The sequence below is a fragment of the Carassius auratus genome, unplaced genomic scaffold, assembly GCF_003368295.1.
Source record: "Carassius auratus strain Wakin unplaced genomic scaffold, ASM336829v1 scaf_tig00013840, whole genome shotgun sequence".
NCBI lineage: Eukaryota > Metazoa > Chordata > Actinopteri > Cypriniformes > Cyprinidae > Carassius > Carassius auratus.
This window is the reverse complement of record NW_020524452.1, coordinates 46,608-69,644: the sequence shown is the minus strand read 5'-3', so window position 1 is coordinate 69,644 and position 23,037 is coordinate 46,608. Positions and strand designations below refer to the sequence as shown.

At 36.2% G+C, this 23,037-nt stretch overlaps 1 protein-coding gene and 1 long non-coding RNA gene across 4 annotated transcripts; one reads left to right on the top strand and one right to left on the bottom strand.

Moving 5' to 3' along the window:
- Positions 1-7,492: 7,492 nt before the first annotated feature.
- On the top strand, positions 7,493-22,900 carry LOC113074195 (complement C1q-like protein 2). Of its 3 annotated transcripts, none has more exons than XM_026246949.1 (5): positions 7,493-7,625; positions 21,504-21,646; positions 21,746-21,808; positions 21,911-22,042; positions 22,142-22,900. In XM_026246949.1, the coding sequence occupies exons 2-5, from the start codon at positions 21,550-21,552 to the stop codon at positions 22,417-22,419; spliced, it is 570 nt and encodes a 189-aa protein (XP_026102734.1). In that variant the 5' UTR covers positions 7,493-7,625; positions 21,504-21,549; the 3' UTR covers positions 22,420-22,900. The 3 variants fall into 3 exon arrangements, with proteins under 3 accessions (XP_026102734.1, XP_026102736.1, XP_026102735.1); XM_026246950.1 differs by having other exon boundaries at positions 7,524-7,625; positions 21,443-21,646; XM_026246951.1 differs by lacking the exon at positions 21,746-21,808.
- Positions 14,065-17,975, bottom strand: LOC113074196 (uncharacterized). The gene is made up of 3 exons (XR_003280606.1): positions 17,284-17,975; positions 17,095-17,151; positions 14,065-14,515 (listed from the first exon to the last, which is right to left on the bottom strand). It is a non-coding gene; the product is annotated as an uncharacterized LOC113074196 (long non-coding RNA).
- Positions 22,901-23,037: the final 137 nt, after the last annotated feature.

Here is a 23,037-nt window from a genome sequence, read left to right as displayed (position 1 = left end):
GGATTTTGGTTAGTTAATGCCACAACCTAAAACTAACTACAGATCAACGTCAAATGATGTTTTAATTTGACGTTGTTTCGACGTTGCCATTATGACGTCTAGAAAACGTTGGATTTTGGTTGCCATACCTGACGACTTAAGATCAGTATTTGATGTCAGTGTGACATTGGCTTGAGACGTTGGCTCGACGTTGGATTTTGGTTAGTTAATGCCACAACCTAAAACTAACTACAGATCAACGTCAAATGATGTTTTAATTTGACGTTGTTTGGACGTTGCCATTATGACGTCTAGAAAACGTTGGATTATGGTTGCCATACCTGACGACTAAACATCAGTTTTTGATGTCAGTGTGACATTGGCTTGAGACGTTGGCTCGACGTTGGGTTTTGGTTAGTTAATGCCACAACCAAAACTAACTACAGATCAACGTCAAATGATGTTTTAATTTGACGTTGTTTGGACGTTGCCATTAGGACGTCTAGATAACGTTGGATTTTGGTTGCCATACCTGACGACTTAATATCAGTATTTGATGTCAGTGTGACGTTGGCTTGAGACGTTGGCTCGACGTTGGATTTTGGTTAGTTAATGCCACAACCTAAAACTAACTACAGATCAACGACAAATGATGTTTTAATTTGACGTTGTTTCGACGTTGCCATTATGACGTCTAGAAAACGTTGGATTTTGGTTGCCATACCTGACGACTTAAGATCAGTATTTGATGTCAGTGTGACATTGGCTTGAGACGTTGGCTCGACGTTGGATTTTGGTTAGTTAATGCCACAACCTAAAACTAACTACAGATCAACGTCAAATGATGTTTTAATTTGACGTTGTTTGGACGTTGCCATTATGACGTCTAGAAAACGTTGGATTATGGTTGCCATACCTGACGACTAAACATCAGTTTTTGATGTCAGTGTGACATTGGCTTGAGACGTTGGCTCGACGTTGGATTTTGGTTAGTTAATGCCACAACCAAAACTAACTACAGATCAACGTCAAATGATGTTTTAATTTGACGTTGTTTGGACGTTGCCATTAGGACGTCTAGAAAACGTTGGATTTTGGTTGCCATTCCTGACGACTTGATATCAGTATTTGATGTCAATGTGACGTTGGCTTGAGACGTTGGCTCGACGTTGGATTTTGGTTAGTTAATGCCACAACCTAAAACTAACTACAGATCAACGTCAAATGATGTTTTAATTTGACGTTGTTTCGACGTTGCCGTTATGACGTCTAGAAAACGTTGGATTTTGGTTGCCATACCTGACGACTTAAGATCAGTATTTGATGTCAGTGTGACATTGGCTTGAGACGTTGGCTCGACGTTGGATTTTGGTTAGTTAATGCCACAACCTAAAACTAACTACAGATCAACGTCAAATTATGTTTTAATTTGACGTTGTTTGGACGTTGCCATTATGACGTCTAGAAAACGTTGGATTATGGTTGCCATACCTGACGACTAAACATCAGTTTTTGATGTCAGTGTGACATTGGCTTGAGACGTTGGCTCGACGTTGGATTTTGGTTAGTTAATGCCACAACCAAAACTAACTACAGATCAACGTCAAATGATGTTTTAATTTGACGTTGTTTGGACGTTGCCATTAGGACGTCTAGAAAACGTTGGATTTTGGTTGCCATACCTGACGACTTAGTATCAGTATTTGATGTCAATGTGACGTTGGCTTGAGACGTTGGCTCGACGTTGGGTTTAGGTTAGTTAATGTCACAACCTAAAACAAACTACAGATCAACGTCAAATGATGTTTTAATTTGACGTTGTTTGGACGTTGCCATTATGACGTCTAGGTAACGTTGGATTTTGGTTGCCATACCTGACGACTAAATATCAGTATTCGATGTCAATGTGACGTTGGCTTGAGACGTTGGCTAGACGTTGGATTTTGGTTATTTTATAACACAACCTAAAAACAACCTAATATCATCGTCAGATGATGTTGGTCTTGGACGTCAATTTAACGTTGTCATTAGACGTTGGCTTGACATTGAATTTTGGTTACCTGACGTCGCGACCTAAATCTAATCTAATATTAACGTCATATGACGTTGTGTGCCTGCTGGGTATCCACTCTGCTGTTATTTCAGTTACTTTTTTGATCAAGTGAAGAGGATCTTTTTCATCTTTATGTGAATGCGTGTAAAGTACAAGTCTAGTTTACATCATAAATAATAGTTTAACATTCAGATACATTGCGAATATGGAAACAACGCCGAAGGAAGCGGTTCTCTGACTGCGCAGCACTGCCACACGAGCCACAGTTACATTTGGGATCATTTTATTTTAAATGCCATAATTTATTTTGAAAACTTTGCAATTGTGTTTTAAAATACAACAATGAGCACCAGGAAACCATTTAAAGAGGTGCTTTCAGCGGTCTCGGTGCCGGGATAGAGAACGGTCAACAAAGCTCTAAATACAGCTCGTTCTGGATCCATGGTAAGAAGTGACGTCACGGTGCGAAGTGACGTTCCAACCATTTGCATATGACCGCCTCCAGCACAAGACAACTACGCTCATTTCAGATCGTTGTCGCGCTGCGCGCCTCACAAGTGTTCAGTCGACGGACAGCGAGTGGGTCTGTGTACAGGAAAATTACAATGCCACGTAGATGTGCTGTTGTGGACAAACAACATCTTTGAATACGCTGCCGAAAGATCCTGACGTCAGGGAAAAATGGATGCAGTTTATTTGTATAAGAGAATCTTGAAAATATGTCGCCTTTCTAGTAGGCCTACATGTAATAGAAGATTAAAAATGTTGCCTTATCAATGCTGCATCTTCAAATATGGCCTGTGCATGCATTTTTGTCCGCAGTACACCCTATCATTTCATTGAAATTAGGTAAATAATGTTGAACTGTTAGAATATTAAACTATAGAATAATAATGCAACAATAATCCATTTTCAAGTGTCTCGGGTTACAATTTTTTTATTAATTCAAAATAGTTTCACTTTCCATGTGGACACGGGCTGATCCAGTCTTCGTTGTTGTGGTGGTGGTTCATTTTCCTCTGATTCCGGCTCAAACATATAAGGTTTTATCATTGCAAAAGCCATCGCTTCGAATGCATCACTCGCTACTAAACAGTTACGCTCAATCCGCAAATGTTCCGTCAAATGTCGTTAGCCAATCATAACAGTGGGCGTTAACACTGAACTCTTAAAGGGGAAACAACTCAAAACAGACTGTTTGAATCAAAGGATGAGAAACAGGGTGGGAAAATGTCATAATTCACTACAATTTAAAAGTTTTTTTTTTTTTACTATAGTAATACTATAATTGCACTTAGGGGACCATAATAATAAAATTAAAAAACCCATGTCATGACCCCATTAATACAAGTAAAAGGAGTTAAAAAAATATATATATATAATTCTGAGGTGGTTTTGCACATCCTGTCATACCGGTGACTGCGTGCTGTGTGCTGGTTAAGGTTAACAATTAATCAATTAATTGATCGTAATTTAAATGACGATCGATCATGAAAATTATCGAACATTTACATCCCTAGTAGGCATATGTTTTATCAGGGTTTTGTTAAAAGGCCTGTTTTATAAGGGTTGTTCAATAAATCCATGTAATTACTTGGTTTTGATACTTTATTTGAAACAATTATTATTGTTGTTTTTCACTTCGGCCTATTTGTATTACTAAAAAAAAGTCAGATTACTCAATTGTCAAAATAATCAGTAGATTACTTGATTACTAAAACAATTATTAGTTACAGCCCTAGATTACAATATTTGAAAATACAACTGCATTGTTTTGATTTGTGATTAAAAGACACATATTTTTTCATTTAAACAAAATCTTAAACATAGTATTAAAATATTGTCTCGTTCTAGTGAACAAAGTATCTGTATTTTGTCTTCTCACGAGCTAAGTGTATTGTAACACACCCTAGTGTTCATAAGTGGTAATATAGCTCATAAGTGTATAATACAGTTTTCATTCTTCAGGTCAATTATATTCATATGAAAAATCAGTGTGAATAAGGAAAGCGATAACCTTGCCATAATATCCTTTCAAGTTGCCACAGTAATTGCATGCTTTTGTGCTACACTTTATAGGTGCCATTTAGTTTTATTAATTTATTAGAATTTGAAAGAAAATAAAAAAATTGTTTGATTTGTAAGGTCTCTGATTTTAGTCCTTGAAAACCAAAACTTTGCTTAAATTCATTGAAACTCCTGGAATTTAATTTTGCAGTTTCTGTACGAACCCTGATAGGAGATTGAGGGGGGAAATACCTGTCATGATAATTGCTATGAGCTCTGTAAGCTCCATCCACAGAGAGAGACAAGTATCTGAGTGTGTGCGCTTACCTGCGTCTGTCCTTCTTCAGGTTAAGTCGTATATTCTTGAAACAGTTTGCCATCAGTTGTCAAAAAATGAAAGCAAAGGGCTGGAATGAAAGTGCTGATGCTGCTGAAATAACTGTAGTTTTGGAAAGTCTCTATATATAGCATAATAATATAGTTAATATTGATATTGATCCACTAAAAATCACTGCCAGCAAAGTTTCCTGATGAAAGTCCTCTGCAAACCGGTACAAGTGATGGCAGTACCTACCTCTGTGAGCAGATTTAGGCCTAATCCCAATTCTACCCCTTTGCCCTTCCCCTTTCATCTACCCCTCCATTTTGTGCGCTCATGTGAAGCGGTAGGGATGTCTCGTATAGCATTTTTCTCTAAGAAGGAATATAATTATAAGGATACCACATTTTCTAGTATCTTGGACAGAAAAGGGAGATTTGAGATTGGTCTATAATTAATTAGTTCTTTGGGGTCAAGTTGTGTTTTTTTGATGAGAGGCTTAATAACAGACAGTTTGAAGGTTTTGGGGACTATGTTCTGTGAGCACAGAGAGGAGAAATGCAACCTTCACAGAATACATAACCACCCAGTCATTAAACAAATTTGGCCCAGATTTGGCAGACATCTGGCACAGCTGGATTTCATCCGGCACTGGCATACAGCATGTGGGCCAAAGGTGGCCTGTGTTTGGCTGGGTTTGGCAGGGATGGCACTGGATTAAAGACAGCACCCAAGATGTCAAATGGAGTATTTGGCCGAGATGTCAAATATAGATATGTGGGCCACATAAGTATAGCCGATTTTGAGCTGCATTTCAAAATCCATTTAAAATATTTTAATATATGCACCAATATGAAAATTTTGGCCTATAAATGATAATTATTTAAATATGACAGCCGATAACCGATATGTTGGCCAATAAATATAAATCCACATTTTTACATATTTTTTGAGACCCTGATTACCAAAAAAGTCTAATCATTAAAATGCATTAAACACTTCAACATAAATCATAAAGCAGCCTGTTTATTCTACAGTACACATTTTTTTATATTTTATTCTTATATTTTTATTGTTTACTTTTATTTCAATCTTTCATAGCTATATTTATGTATATTTTCACCTGTGTTGTTTTCTTTGATAATTGCACTGTCCATGGAGCAGACCTCACTCACATTTCACTGCTGGTTATATATGCTGTATACAGTGGTGTCAAAAGTATTGGCATTCATTACTCAAGTAGAAGTATAGATACTAGGATTTAAAAAGACTTTTGTAGAAGTTGAAGTATCAACTCAAGCTTTTTACTCAAGTAAAAGTGTAAAAGTAATGGTTTAAAAAACTACTTAAAGTATAAAAGTAAAAGTAATGTAAGGGAAAAAATGCCATTAAGAACAAAAGCTTAGGCCGCGCCACAGGGGCCTATTGTGTACTACCCCACCTCCTCAAAAAAAAAAAAAATTCTAAAGGCCATAATGACTATAATGTTAAATTAAAATGTTCATGTTGAAAAATTTGCGATGCACTAGGCTACCTGTTTCAACCGTATATATGCCCATTGAAAATGAATGCATTTTAGTACAATGCAAATACATTAAAGAGCTAGAGATATGATGACTAGTTGCCTATAAGTATTGTTATGGTGCAAAAAGTCAAACTTCAGAGGCATGTCATCAATAACCTTTAATGGAATGTAAATGTACATCCAAGTTTAGCTGCAGGAATCTGTGCGGGCAATGGACAAGACAGGTGCAGGCTTAGTAACAATTACACTTGTATGGTTGTTTATATAAAACAATGGGTGGGTCATTAATGAACTGGTAGAGGATATGCAATTAAATGGGTATAGTGTGATCCCAGTGGTTACATTAGGAGTGAATCCGATCTGCATGTTACTGCAACCAGAGATAGATTTGTTCTTGCTGGAACAAAGAAAAGAAAAAGGTCAGGACATATCAGAAGCAGAATTTACAAAATATTATATAAGCAGTAAGTATGATCAGTATGTACAGGTGTATACAGATGCGTCCAAAGACCCACAAAGTGGCCAAGTGGGGGTTACATATGTCATCCCAGGAATGGAAGTGGAAAGGTGTGAAAGAATAACTAATCACGTGTCAGTGTTTACAGGAGAATTAACAGCAATAATGATAGCAATAAATAAAGTTAGTAAAATGGAAATAAATAAATCCCTAATATGTTCCGATTCAAGTTCTGTGCTGATATGTTTGGAGGCACAAAAGTCAGAAACAAGACAAGATCTGGTATTAGAAATCCTACAGGTTTTATTAACGATGCGAGAGACAAATAAGAGGGTTACGTTTTTGTGGGTTCCAGCACACACTGGAGTGTTAGGGAATGAAGAAGCTGACAAATTAGCAAAGCAAGCCATGGCAAAAGAAAATATAGATATGGACATTAAGCATAGTAAAGAAGAAATCAAATCAATCATTAAAAGGGAGATAAATAAAAAATGGCAAAATTATTGGGACAATGAAAGTAAAGGAAGACTGCTTCATTCAATTCAACCACTGGTAGGAAGGGTAAGGAGTTCGAGTAGGAAAAGGAAAGAGGATTGCATTATATCAAGATTGAGATTAGGGCATACAGGTCTTAACTCAACAATGCATTTAATAGGAAAACATCCTAATGGTATGTGTGACAAGTGTGGAGTAAGAGAAACAGTGGAACATGTAATTACAGACTGTAGTAAATATGGAGAAGAAGGAAAGACATTAATGGGAGAAATGCAGAAGGAAAGTGATCAACTGGTAGCATTAGAGGATATTCTGAATCCGGGAGGAGGATATAGTATATTAATACAATTTCTGAAGGCAACCAAGTTAATTCATAGAATATAGGAATACGTTTTTTTATTTTTATTTATTTATTTATTTATTTTTATTATTATTATAATTAGCGTGGGTGGAAGGGAATTGGGGTTTTCATGGAGGAGCTGAAACTCGCAGCAACATAAAGGGCAGGCACTCCCAACTAGCCACTATAGTGAGGAATTAAGTCTCTGATCCATTGCCTACAGTAGATGGCGGTAATGCTCTGAAAAAGAATGCGAACCGCCAATAAGCACGAAGAAGAAGAAGAAGAAGAAGAACTGCAAGCGCTGCGTTCAGCTGTGACGCGCGTGCACGCTAAGAGAGCGATTTGTCCGGGGAGTCAGATTTCGGAAATAGTATTAAAGATGGGCGTGGGCTGCCGTCTTGCCCAGACTTCAGAAACGACCATTTGCAGTGAACCAGGAAAGAGTTGGTAAGTGAAAACATGTACCATTTAAGTTTACTTGAGTAAAGTTACTTTTACGGACTTAATGATTAATTGATGTGTGCACGTGTGAAATGATAGTAAATCTTTATAATAAAAAGTTGCCCGCGAGTGACCATGTTTAAACACAGTTTAAATCTAGGTGTTGTGTTAAATATAATAAGCTAACATGTCCAAAAAGTCAGTCATTGTCTTATGTCACTGATATTGAATCGTCTTTGGCAGATTAAGCAAGTTAGGGTTGTAACCGTTGATGTTATGGTATTTGTGGTTGGAACAAATGTCTGTAAAACTATGTATTACATGTTAAAATAACAACTTTGTTTGACCAATATTTTGGAATTTCATTAGTGGTGTATGTCATGTTGAAATTAAGTAAAAGCTTGAATGTTATAAGCAATAATAAGTATTTGAAATTAACTAAACAATTTTTAAATCGATAATAAACCTTATACTGCATGGTCAATACAGTCCAAATGTTACAAGAATTAGTGTCAAAAGGTGGTATTAAGTCGTGACCAAAATGATCATAAAAACCAGTAAATAATTTCATGTTTAAAACAAACAAACAAAAAATTGAATTACTTTTTGTTTGCATAAACATAATCAGTAATGTGCACATATTTCATATCTAGCATATATGAAATGTTAAAAAAATAATTATAGATATTTTGTATGCTCCATAGATGACTATTATCAGTTTTCTTTAATCTGTAGAATTCACTTAAGGTTGTTTTTCTTAATGCATTTAAAATGTATAACTGGATAGAAACTAGATTACATTTTTGGCCTGACAACAACAGCGCACCGAGAGATTTCCAGGTAACCTCCATGAAAAAAGGAGCAGCATTTCACGTAGGGCTGGATGATTATGGTTAAAGTACAATTGTTTTGGTCCTGTTTAAATTTTCTTTTTTTATATGTACATTTTCCTAGCTCACGAAACAGTAACTATGGTGTTACTTATTTCATTCCATCTTATTAAATAATTTTTATGTCGTGTAGAATGTGTAAATCCTTGTGTTATCAAGCTGGCTGCATGGCAGACTCTCTCTGTCCTATTAAAGTCACGCACAGATCATTTGATAACTTGAATGTGATGTGATAGTGCTTATTTTGGGATTATTTATTTTTAAATTGTTCAAAACACAGAAATCTAAGGTGGTTTTAATGATAATTAACAGAGGGGTTACCAGGATGTCATGTTTGGGGGGGGGGGGGGGGGCAACATAAACAACTGAAAAAATATATCTATAGCCTACTACACACAATCTGTTTTAGTGCATATCTTTTTCTAAGCCAGGAACCCAGAGATGGGTACAGAGCCCCTATTAGACTATAAGGCTGTCACATAAAAGTTAGTTAAACCCGGTCAACAGTAATAATATGATGATGATATTATTATTATTATTCACAGATTCATATATAGAACAGATCACAGTGACTGCCTGATGATGAGTGACAGGTGTTTGCTTGTGAGAAGACTTGCTACACGAGTAGGCTTTTTAAAAATGAATCTGAAGTCACGTTTGTATAGACAAGATGTAAATTAATTTGTTTCTTCTAAGCTGTTCCAGACGTAGGTGCTACCATAAATTCGCCAGTTAGCCTCTTATAAGTTTCTTTGAGAATGCGGCCCCAGGTGAAAAAAAATAAAATAAAATGCATATGCTCATTTGAACAGTATGAGAACAGTATTTGAATGGTATTCTCTGGTTGTAAGTGGCTTTGGATAAAAGTGTCTGCTAAATGAATAAATGTAAACATGTAGGTCTAGATAAAAGGGAACATATTAGGCTACAGGGGGTAAGGAGACTTAGAGAGTTGAAATAAAAGATATTTTTGTGAAACTATAAGAATTGAATTTATGATCTCATTAGCAGAGGCAACATAACTATTTTTTAATATTTTTTAATTTTTATTTTATTTGTTTATTAAATTTTATTTATTATTAGTGGTGCTTGACATAGGCAAATATTATTACTATTTTACAGGGGTGTGGAGTCTGTATGGGTTTGTTCTCCCTCAGGGGGTGGGTGATATAATAAAAATCTAATAAATCAGTTTTTTTTTTTTGTTGTTTTTTTTTTTTTTTTTTAGAAATCATGATTTTATCCTGATTCTTTGTCATGTTGTTTTTTTTTATTTTGGAAGCTGTTTGAGCATCACAGCCAAACCAATTTCCCTATTATAAAGCATTTTAAGGTAACAAAATATGAAAAAGTATGGGGGATATTTAGGCCAAAATGCATGGGTGAAGATAAAAATCTTTGTAATTATTTTATCTTTGTTATTAAAAAATTAGAACAAAGATATACATTAATAATACAGATAATATACAAATAAAGTGTTTTATTTTCAGGTACAAGAGATGTATTTAGCAGGAGCATTAAAAAAATTAATGAACAAATATAAAAATAAAACACTATATACACTGATTCCTATTAAAGCAACTGTATTATTATTTTTTTTTTTTCAGTCAAGAGTATTGAGTGATTTTCCTCTGTGGGTTTGGTGTTTTATTAACATTAAAGGAATAATTCACCCTAAAATTTTAATAGTGAAGAAAAAAACCTGAATGAGTTTCTTTCTTCTGCTAAACATAAGCATTATTTTGAAGAAAACCAAACAGTTGCTGGTTCACATTGACTTCCAGAGTATGTTTTACTCAGGGTTTGAAATGAGGGGGGTCTGGGGGGGTCCCGGACCCACCATAAGTCGTTAGGGACCCCCCATAAGAATTTTTTTTTTGGATTTTGGGGGGGTCCCCGACAAATATATTTTAACATTAAAAATTATTGTGAAAATTATAGGTTTTCGTGACGTTTTGTATTTATAAAGATAATTAATTGATTTCTTATTAGCCGATGAGTTATTTACAGCGTCACAGATCGTTGTGGTGCTCCCGCAGACACATACTAGATGAACGCGGCAAAAAGAGACATCAAAAAGAGTGAAATCCTGAATGAAAATCCTGTAAGTGCTTCGATTGTGTTTATATCTCCATAATTGCTTATAGTAAAATATTAGGAGTTGGAGTCTCCATATCAAAAGTTGCATTAACTAAGCCCCTTTCACACTGCACGTCGGACCCGCAATATTCCCGTAACATTGCCTGGTCGCCTTCTGTGTGAAAGCAACCACGTCCCGGAATTGATTACCGAATCGAACCCGGGTTGAGGACATAGTAACATTGCGGTAATCGATCCGGAACGAGCGCTGTGTGAACAAAAGCCAGATCTAATTCCGTATCGAAGTGATGACTCTTTTACCGGCTGTTTTGAAGGAAGATCAACATTCGCGACGAAAACATATGTGAAAACTGTAATGAAGCAGAGATCAGTTAGTTCCTCACTTTACGCGCTGACGCAGAGATTGTTTGCTTGCTTCAGTTAAAGTATAACGTGCCAAGCGTTGTCGACTCGTACATTACACGTCACGCGCTGATGTCACGTGTCGTTACGGGATCTTCAAGGGTTGTGTGTGAAAGCACGCACATATACCGGGTCATCACTGGCAGTGTGAAAGTGCCATATCTAGCGTCCAGGGAACAATTACAGGAACACTTTACCCCTGTATTTGCCGGAATGGCAGTGTGAAAGGGGCTCTAGAGATACCCAGTGTAATGTAGAAGAGTACGTTTGTCAACATTTCTTGCTAGCTGTATTGCTAGCTGTATTTTATGTGTATGAAGCCAAATGATCTGCCAGCTAACAGCAGAACGAGCAGCTAGACTAGTTATTCAAAGCAAGCTTAACAACCTAACGTTACTCGTCCAGTCAGTTATTACGAAAGATAACCAGGAATTAATTAAAGTCTGTGAGTTGATTAAAGTGAATGTGATTTGAGCATGACTGCAAATAAGAGCTTGGTAAGCAATATAGGAAGCTAATATTCTTTTTCTTAATTTGGAATACTGCGCATGGAGAGGAAAATAGGAAAAGGAAAGATCACCGACTTTTTTCAAAAGTAAATTGCTGCATCAAATTCTCATCAAATTCGGCTTTAAAAAAAACTTCCTGTCAATGCTAAAACGAAATATGCTGTAGCCTATTTTTTTGCCGTCAATACTGCCGACGTTGTCTTTGCTGTATCTGTAGGCTTTATGTTAAACATCCAAATGTAGACTCGTCTGTCTGTCTGCGCACAAAGCCACGCAGTCGCAGACAGAAGTTCGTGAACACCGAACACCGTCTTTTCTTAAAAAAAAAATAAGTAAATAATAGAACGATGTGTTTGGAAAAATAAGTCTCAGTGCCCGTCTCAACGAGTTTCCCCGTAAACGCAGCCAGAGAAAGAAAACTAATGCGTGTCATTACCGGTATTAGATACATGCATTCGTCTTAAAGGGACAGCAACCCAATATATCTGCAGCTGTTTGTGTCACCAAAGTTAATCAAACGACAAAAGAGAAAGAGAAAATACACGTTTGAAGCTAAATATGAACTGTATTAATTATATGAATCTTATTTAATGTATACATTGAATGCAGTGTTATTTTACATTTGATTATTCGATTTCTGTAACCTAATACAGTTCATTTACCTGAAAAACCAAAAGCACTGCTTTATTTCACATGTATTTTTGTTCTATTGCGTTAATATATGCTTGTATTTTGTTTATTATTTTCTATGCAGAGGCACTAGGCCTGCCCTACAAAATTACACAAATCATCCTAGAACTTTACAAAAAGAGCTACTCAAATCATCAGATGAAATTGTTTTCGGGAAGTATTGGAAGGAGTAAAGCAAGAAGAAGTGATAGATAGTTTTTCAGAATTTCATTTTACCCTGTGTCTATATGGGTGGGCTGGGGATGTAAGTATCTAGATATTTGCAGCAGGGCGAGGGCTTCGATTACCTCTCTCTTTTTTGATCATACATTTGTTTGCTAATTAATTACATTTTTGGGGACCCCCCAAGAGTCCCAAGTCATTTCAAACCCTGGTTTTACTACTATCAAAGTCAATGTGAACCAGAAACAGTTTGGTTACACAGATTCTACAAAATATCTTCTTTTGTGTTCAGCACAAGAAAGAAGATAATATAGGTTTTGGACAACATGTGAGTGTATAAACAATGACAGAAATTAAATTTTAGGGTGAACTATCCCTTTAATTCACACGGCAGCATGTAGCCTACTGTCCCTTTAAGACCTGCATGCATACAGACATGCATCCTCTTTCAGTTGTTTACTTTCATTTTAGACATATCCAACTTAGTCTATACATAAAACTTGTGTGTTTTGACAGTATTAACACAGAACATAACTTAGAAATTAGGCACAGTTTTTTGTTTTCGTGCCGAGCTTTGTGCTTAGAAGAACCGAACGTCAGAAAAGCACACGAATGAAACTTTTAAATAAGCAGTAAGGATTTAAAGCAGATGCAAAAAAATAAGTGCAAAATAAGTGTGAATAAGTGCAGTATCCTGTTTGAGTAACTCTACCGCTTAGTTAACACTTATGTTAATGTATTATAATAATTCCGTGGCGCCAGCTGATAGAATATGCGCTGCTGCACAATGCACCAATATTTCTTCAAAACCAGATCGTGGAGACATTTTTATCGTCCACAACCAAAAACCCAGCAAACATGCCCCTTTGGGGCCCGCATGGGCCCACTGCGGGCAAAAAAATCTTGCCCGTGTGGGCAGCCCACTGTGGGCCCCAATACCGGCGTGAAATGTGGGGCACGTGTGGGGCCCGAGTGGGACAGCCCAAAAGTGTGGGTTGAGTGTGGGCTGGCCCACATAAATCTGAGTGGGCCCCCAATAGGACCAATTGTGTGCCCATAACATGACCACAGGTATGTACACAGTGTGGGCTGGGTGTGGGCACAGTGGGGTGAGTGTGGGGACAGTGTGGGCTGGGTGTGCGTCCAAAGTAGCGTCCCAGCTGAGAATGTGGACCTAGGGCCCCAGCAGTCCTCACAGTATGCCCACACTTTGGAGGGAAATGTGGACATAAATCTGTGTAGGGCCTTTGTGACCTAAACAAATAAAACTTTGTACCTGCAGAATGCTGCAATATTACTATTAAATCACATGAAGAATAATTGTTAGTAGAAGTCAAAGTAATAAATTAAAGAGTCATACATTTCAAATACTTTGATTTATTCACGGCCATGTAATAAATGAAGAAAAACACTGTTCAAAGTTAAGGATAGGTAAGATTTTTAAATGTTTTTGAAACAAGTCTCTTATGCTCACCAAAACATTTATTTGATAAGAAATACAGTTAAAGCAGTAACATTATGAAATATTTTTTTTTTAGAGAAATGAGTTCTGTTTTACTATGATGTTTAATTTTCACCAGCCATTACTCGTCTTCTGTGTCATACAATACAAAATAAATTATTAAAATATTCTGGTTTTGGTGCTCAATAAACTTTTTTTTTTTAGCATCTCAAAAACAGTTGTGCTGCTTCATTTCTGGAAACAGTAATATATATTTTTTTTCAGGTTACTTTAGAGGTTTTAAAAGAGCAGCATTTATTTTATTTTTTTTAATAGGATTTTTGTCCAACAATGTAAACGTTTTTACGGTTGCTTTTTATCAGTTTAATGCACCCTTGCTGAAAACAAGTAATATCTTAAAGAAAGAAAAAACTTTCTGACCCCAAACTATTGAACACTAGAAAATATTGAATAGATTTCTAAAACAGAATAATGACCAATTATAACTTCATTAGAAAATTAAGTAGATATTATAGATAATTATAGATAAATCAATCCTCTAAGGGGCATCAGTAGAGCTCTGCCTGATCTCTGATCTTCTGCTCCTTCCACTGTCCCAAGTCTCTTATGTTACAGAGCCACTTTAATAGAAGTCTCCATTTTAGATGCTGTAGCCTGGCTGCTTTTTATCCCAGCATCTACCTGAGAAAGAAAACAACATTTAAAATGTAAATATGTGTGTGTGTGTGTGTGTATATATATATATATATATATATATATATATATATATATATATATATATATATATATATATATATATATATATATATATATATATATATATTAGTGCTGTCAATCGATTAAAAAAAATTAACTAATTAATCGCACAATTTTTTTAAATTAATCGCAATTAAAAGACTGAAACTTTTTGGATATGTAAATGTAAAATGTAAATAATTAATGTAAACTCAAGACAAAGAAACTATTTAAATTCAAAATATGATTGTTTATTGGAATTTTTGTTTAACTTGTAACACAGATTTTCTCATGTAAACAACATACTTGCAATAAACCATCAATATCCTCCAAATTAACTGTTGCCTTGAAAGCCATATTTATTACAGAAATAAAAACACAGGCATGTAAGTACCATTTGAATTTCAAAACAACCAATGCCAATAAAAAACAAAAATGATTTCCATGTTGAATTCTAAGTGGACTGCAAAAAAATTCCAAAGTATAGTCATTGCCAGTGCTTTAAGTGGGCCGGTACGCACTGGTACTCAGTACCGCCACTTCCAAATATAGCTCTTGAGCGTACCGCCACCTCTCCATGCGCCCAGAACGTGCTTGTAGCGTACCGGTACGCTCATTTGGACATCTGTTTTAATAGAGGTTTTAATCTTTTACCTGCACTGCCGATTTTCAGAGCGCCCTTCGCAATGCAAGCTTCCTAATTCATCCCACCCAGAGCAGAAACTACATTACCCATTCACCCTTAAGTTATACAAGTGAATAGCGCATGTGTCGCTTTTCCCACTGTTAAGTGTCAACAACTCAACGTGGCCGGAGAAGGTGTGTGAAACTCGTTGTGAGTTATACTAAAGCAAAATCTTGAGTATTTATTGTCTGATAAACATTAAACACTGTCTGCGGAGGTTGAGTCGTCGTCCTGCAGCCCCCGCTGGCTGTTCATTGGATGCAGCATCTTTTTTCTAAGTTCTAAAAAAATACCGTAGACGGCAAGGCACAAATTTAGATATTCATTTATCTAATTAATCTATAGCCCATGCACAAAGACAATATGATCTTTTTGTCCCCTTTTTGTTTTAAAGCTTGATGAAGAGAGAGAGCGCAAGTTGCTGCAGCTGCGAGGAGGACAGTGATACACGTGTACAGGAGTGATTGACAGTTCGCGGCACTGTGTACAAAAAATACTCCGCTACACAATTATTTCGTTATTTTCTTTTAAGCTTATTAACGTTAGCGTTACAGAAAGGTCTGATTTACGCACTGTTACAGTCATTGTTTTTTTTTTTTTTTAAACAATGACATTTGAGTTCATGATTTTAATGTTGCTGTTTCTTGTGGCAGACTGAAGAGTAATCCGGCAGAGTTTTATACTGAAACTTTCCATCTAAAAGTCCTTCCTTGGTCTTATCCATATTTCTTTGCACGTTGAACACACATAGGCCACAACTGGAAATAAAAAAAAACTGCAACCGCGTTAATTGCGTTATTTTTTTTTTAACACGTTAAATATTTCAAATTAATCGAATGCGTTAACGCGCTAATTTTGACAGCACTAATATATATATATATATATATATTAGGGCTGTCAAATGATTAATTTTTTTTTATCAAATTAATCAGAATTTTCAGTGGATTAATCACTATTTGCAATTACACCTGAATCCTAACCATTTTTTTTTCTGAAATGCATACCAAAAGATAAATAAAAGGACACAGATACATAATTTTCATGTATTGAATCATCAATATGTGGTTCTTTTTTTCTGAATTTCAAAAGTTTAACATTTACTTAATCAAATTTACCTTAGCACTATATCAAACCATGCCATTTAAATACAGATAGTGTAAGAGTTTTAGGTGAACCAGTGGTTAAATATAGCCACATATCTATGAAATTATGCATAGAGCAACTCGAAAGAATGAACTCAGAAACCCAAACATGCGCCCTCTGCACTCTGGGCACTCTTGTTTTTGGGAGGTGTTCATTTGCTCTGCCACAATACTTTAGGATCGATATTTTCACGTTCAGAAGGCTTCAAGTGCCAGTAAAACCAAGTAAAAATGCATATGCTTTTCCAAACAGCTGTAATTTTCGCTGCATTGCATGTATGCGTTGTGCATGCACAGTGTGAAACACAGGACGCTATAACAGGAAGAAGCTCCAGCGTATCAACTACCAAAGTCGTCTCTGTTTATCGAGCTTGGCATGAATGTATTTGAGAGTAACTGGGGTAAAACCTTAAGCTTCTTCTGTGTTTTCGTCGCGGCGCTCGCCGCTGTTTTTTTACTATCTTGAGAATTCAGAGATCGACGAGACTTTCCTGACCTGAATAATTTGTCACACTGCGCATGCGTGAAATGCGTTAAAAAAATTGACGTAATTAACGACAAACAACTAATTAACATTATACAGGTATAAGTAAATGACAGACCTTTCATTTTTGGAAAAATGAGCGCTTTAAAAATTAACTAATGACTTTAACTTGATGCATGAATATGCAGCTTTAAACAAATTAAAGTGTACTTACATTACAAAAGATGCAGTGACCTGTTCCTAGTGACTCTTTATCTGCATCTGACACAAACTAAATGGAGAAAAAGAGGAAACATCAATGAATATCAGTGAAATATTGCATATGTCAATACAGATTAAAAGTTATTTTTATTTTGACAACATTGAGAAGAGACGCAGGATGACTGCTAAGTTGATCACTTACAACAGTGATGTCCTGGAGGATCCTGCAGAGTTTATCTCCAGTGTGTCCACACACCTGTCTGAAGTGTGTGATAACCCTGAAGACCTCAGCTGCTTCATCAGTACAGGATTGAGACATGACCTTAACTCTGCGATCAGGACTAGAATATGGTGTATGGTTTAATGTCTGAGAAAGGATAAGGGAGAAAAAAGAAATTTTCACTTAAATATTACATAGGTTTGTATGAATGAATGTACATACAAATTAACTATACAGTCAAGAGAAAACTATCAGTTATGAACAGCCATACATTAATGATAACGAGATTTGATAAGCATGTGTAGCCGAGGTATTGTATTATGCTATATTAATCTTCGTTTATGTTGCTAGTAAGAACTTTATAAGAGACATTATACGGACTTAACCTAACTCCATTACACTACGTTATGTACGTTAGGCCTAACGTTACTGCTCGCTGTCGAACAACAAGAATACAGAAAAGGAAATGAAACCCAATAAACACTGCAATGGTCGTAAATAAATGTTAATTTAATGAATTCATGTGCAATTTGAAAGGATATATTACCAGAGATTACGTTACCTCAGAAAACGATCGGAAGTCTGCCGTTAAAACCGTTGGTCATTTAAAAAAGGCACTAGCAACATTGTTAATCCAAATTAAAATGTGTAAATTAATTCCTATTAAATAATTAATTCACAACTATTTTGACTAATTTTACAAATTGTAAAGAAAAATTAAGAAATTAACCGAGAAATTTAAAAAGCTTACCTAGTTGAGCGGAGCTGGGCGGTATCAGTTGAAGTCGGAATGACAGCTCATTAACTATGCAGAGTTCCGGCAGTTCCTGCTCTCATTGGCTAGAATTAATCACGTGCTGAAGAGCTGACGCAAATTTGATATATTATTAAATATTACTTTTTCCTTTTTTTCCTTTCAGAAATATTTAATTAAACGATTGATCATGAATTGTATCCAAAATAAATAAATAAATTTATTTAACATTTTTTCTTTTTTTTACATAATATATGAGTGTGTTGTGTATATGTTTATCAATTTGCACTGGCTACAAATTGCTGCTCACATTAAATTCAAGGTATTGATGTTTGCATACAAAACCAACACTGGCTCTGCACCCCTTTACCTAAATGCATTACTTCAGACTTATGTGCTTCTAGAAACTTGCGTGTCACTTTTACAGACTTTTAAATTAAATGTTCCCTCCTGGTTGAATGACCTCTCAATCCGAGCAGCTCAGTCCTTAGTCATCTTCAAGAATCAGCTTAAAACACATCTATTCCATCTTTATTTGACCCTCTAACTTTAGCACTCACAATTCTAATTCTATTCTTAAAAAAAGTTCCCCATTTACACTTAAACTCTATTAATTTACTTACTTGTTTTCTCTTGTTTTCCCACAGTGGGCTTGCCCACAGAAAACCATCATGGGGCCCACAAGGGCAAACCCGCTGTGGGCCCGCATGGGCTAACCCACAAGGGGCCCAAAGCGGGTTTCGTGTGGGCAAGCCCACAGTGGGCAAACCCACACGAAACCCGGTTGGGGCCCCCTGTGGGCAAAACTGCTGTGGGCCCCGCATGGGCTAACCCAAATTGAGGACTGGGGGCAGACCGGACTGCGAGGGCACTTTATCGTTGGACCTCAAAGTCATAGTCGCAAGTCGCAGAATTCTCTGACTTTCAAAAAACCCTGTTTCAGTAAAAATCACGATGTTTCACTCTCAATGCACTTCGATCCCATACGCTGTTTTGGGGTGGCAACTGGAGTGGCTAAGCTCATTTGTGCCACCCTTGTGGACACGCCACTGCTCTAAGGCTCTGCCAGGTAAACATTTAATTGGCGTTCTATTCTCAGATGATGCACTTTTTCTGAGCCCGTAAGCCTGAAGCGCGCGCGCACTGTCAAACAGCGCCAAACTGGATTTTTGTTAGGTCAGACTCATCTGCTACTGATGGAAAAATATGCACAAAACAATCAACTTTTAAATGTTTATTTATCATCAGAGGGACAGTCCGTTTCTCGGGGAGGCAGGGCTTATCCTAGGGGAGGCACTGCCTCCCCCAGCCTCACCCTAGACACGCCCCGGATAATTAACCTCACAAAGGTTCTCGCTCTCCTTACTGAAATGCTTAAAGCATGAATGGGAAAAAACAGATCTGGAACCAGCATGGTTTAGCATGAATGCACTCTATTAAAGATTAAGAAAGTGAAGGAAGGAGAGAACGTTTTATGAGCCTCAACACATGCTCAAAGTTAAAAAAGTACAAATAAACAACGTCTTAAGTACTATTGATTTATAATACATATTGAACATAGTCATTTTAAGCTGAAACTTGAAAATAGATGGAAAAAAATGTACTACAAGAGAAAGCGGTAGTTTTCCTGGGATTTGTAAATTTATTTTTCAACTATAGTAGACAGTCAGAATTTGGGAGCTGACAAAAAGCTAGGGCTGGGGGAAGGAAGAAACAATTAAAAATGGAGTACAGGTAGATGGGAAAAGACAATACAGGTTGTTGTTATTTTTGATATATATATATATATATATATATATATATACATACATATATTGCATTTTAATCCATAGCCACAATACCTGATGATGCATTAGTTATAGCTGCTGTGAGGTGTAACCGTCTGGCCGAAAAGAAAGGTTGAAGAACGAAGGGCATGAGGACAGTATGACTAGTCTTTTGAAGAGTGCTACTTGTTCCTGACCATAAACGTGGACGTTCAAGTGTTACGTGAAGTGAAACTTGATGACTAGAAACATCTTGTTCCTTACCGTAAACACGGACATTCAAGTGTTACGTGAAGTGAAACTTGATGACTAGAAACATCTTGTTCCTGACCGTAAACACGGACGTTCAAGCATTAGCCAAAGCAATGAAACTTGATGACCAGAAACATGGGTGAATAAAGCCCTATTCGGACGGGACTAGTTTTACAGGGGGTCGTTAGAGAAATCTGTGTTTCACAGACGTACTTGGTGATTTTAATCCCGTCCGAATCTGCCACGTCTGTGTTTTTCTCACACAACCTCTGTGATAATTCCAGAGCAAATGACCTACTGTTTTTCAGCAAACTCAGTGATCCTCTGAGAAAACTAATCCCGTCCGAATGCGAATGTCTGTGATTGCCGGTGATGTTTTATTCCACAACGCGTTTCCTTGTGTGTTTTGGCCAGCGTGAATTACCGTAGATGCTCTTACCGTGCGGATGTTTGATATATTTGCTTAGCAGCAAATAAATAATAAAAAAACTAATAATAAAATCAAGAGCAAGATCACATAAACTCTTAATACCGGCTATTATAATATCAGCATCAGGTAAGATTATTCACATTCATTTAAGTACTCAGTTACAGAATGTTTTAATTAAATTTAATAAAAAAAAAAAAAAAAAAAAAAAAAAAAAAACGGAAAACAAGTTAAACTAAAGGAACCACACATTAACATGGTTTTGCTATACTAGCCATTTAGTATTTCTTTTGTAATAATACTAAGGCAATCATTCTGAATGAATGCAATGCACGCATACGGAGCGCGTGATCTCTGTGACACCCAGATTTACAAATCAGACCCTCCCACCTCTGTAATAAACACGGAAATGTTAGTCCCGTCCGAATTGGTACATGAAAATCACAGAAGTCAGGTGGTAAGAATCGAAACTCAAACGTAGTTTAGAAAACTAGTCCCGTCCGAATAGTGCTTAAGTTACATTTAAAGTACATCATAAACCATTTATTTATTTTTTGCTGAACCGACAGAGGAGTATTGTAGAGAGTTGTTTGTACAACTGAAAAAATGTCAGATGCTTATGTGTTTAACAGTAATTAATAATAATTAAATATTTGTTCAGAATTCTGTCTTGTTGTGACCGTTCATCTGGGAGGGGTGTGTAAGTGGCTTGGTTATGGTATTGTTGAGGCTGACATGTGGAAGTCATCATTTTGATCTGGCCAAATTCAGGGCCGGTTATGGGTAATTTATTCGGAATGTTCAAATTGTCATCGCCTGGCAATGCAAGTTCATGATCCAATTCATGAACAGATGATTATTTTGAGTCAATCTTTTAAAATAATAATTTATTTTTGTTTAATGACAAATGCTTCTTCTGTTTAAATTTTTAATCCATTTCAGGCAATGACTTGACCTTTGGACCCAATTTCTCCAGTCTCCTGTATTTTCATCTGTTTCACAGATCATTCTCATCTATTTAGTTGGCCTTCAGGGGTTGGGTCTGCAAGATGAACGTTAATGCTGAGTCTGAGAAGCTTAAAAACATGGAGGAAAGGATACAAAAATTAGAAGAAACCCTTACCAAAGTATTGTGTGAGAATGCAGGTAAGGTTGAAGGTTATATGTAATTAGTTGTCATTATGGAAAATCTTATTTTTGTAATTGTTTACTGATATTAAATTATCGTATATGTATTCCGAACAGCTTTAAAAAGCACAGTGCTTGACTCACAAAATAAGATTGAATACTTACAGAAAGAAAATGAAGGCAAGTAAAAAGCAACATTGGTTTCTGTAGTTAATATTTATTTATTTACCTTACACATTTGAATGGTTTTTATTAAAAATAACAAGTCAATATTGTTCACAGCCAAAAAAGTTGCCTTCTCAGCTGGACTTCTGTCATCTGGATTAGGACACACTGGGCCCATTGGTACTGCGAAAACTCTAGTCTACAGCAAAGTTTTCAGTAATGTTGGAAGTGCCTATGACTCAAATACTGGTAAGCACCGCAAAGATACATGACAAAGAGTGACATGCAGTTCTTAATCCTGTTTACATATAATGACATTTTCTGTGGCAATGTACATGTATCTTACAGGTGTCTTCAAAGCACCAATTAAAGGAGTCTATTACTTCAGATTTTATGCTCATTGTCACAGTGGAACCAAAATGGCAGTCAGTCTCCTGAAGAATGGTCAAACTCAATGCTCTGTGTTTTCTTGGAAGCCTGTCACCAATGGTAATGCCAGCAATGGTATTGTTCTCCAACTGGAGTCTGGTGATGAAATGTCTACTCAACTTTGGGAGAACACCTGGGTTTATGATGATGAAAACAGTTACACCAGTTTCAGTGGTTTTCTTATTTTCCCCTTGTGAATGGATTGTTTTATAACCTATATTCAGTGCAGGATGTGATGTATGATTATTTTATGGAAATTGTTTGTTCCTGTGCTAAGTAAACAATGTTTGAGTAAATTAGATAATTAAAACCATCGAAAAGAACCAAAAGGAGAACATTGTTTATGCTTCAAAGTGAAAATATTAGTGTGTGCTTTCCAGATCACAAATAGTTTTCAGACATTACATCAGCGTAAAATTAAAAAATATAATCTATGTTTTTAAATTGTATGAATTGTGACTTGTTTATGCATATTCAATGAATCACTGCCTCTCTCAAAGTGCTCTTACAAACAGATTCTGGTTTTGTTTTAATTATACTTAATTGCTTGTCTCATGTGTCTAATTTAATGACATGTTGCCATCAAACACATGTACCTGCTATGAAATGTGCAGCAAAAAAAAATCGTACCCCTTTTGTTTAGTAGAAATAAATAATAATTTAGGTTTCTATCTGAAAGCTGTCTTGTTGTGAACTGTGCGAATTAAATTACTGCTACTTTCTACAGATATAATGTGAGGAAACCTAAGAGTTTTCCCTCAATATACTACTAATTTGCAGCTTATTAATTGTAATGTAGTGGGTAAGTTTAGGTA

Excerpts from the sequence above, each read along its gene's own strand:
- LOC113074195 (XM_026246949.1), top strand. The coding sequence starts at position 21,550 with ATGAACGTTAATGCTGAGTCTGAGAAGCTTAAAAACATGGAGGAAAGG. Across the intron at positions 21,647-21,745 it reads AGTATTGTGTGAGAATGCAG|CTTTAAAAAGCACAGTGCTT; the intron begins GTAAGGTTGAAG and ends TATTCCGAACAG. Across the intron at positions 21,809-21,910 it reads CTTACAGAAAGAAAATGAAG|CCAAAAAAGTTGCCTTCTCA; the intron begins GCAAGTAAAAAG and ends TATTGTTCACAG.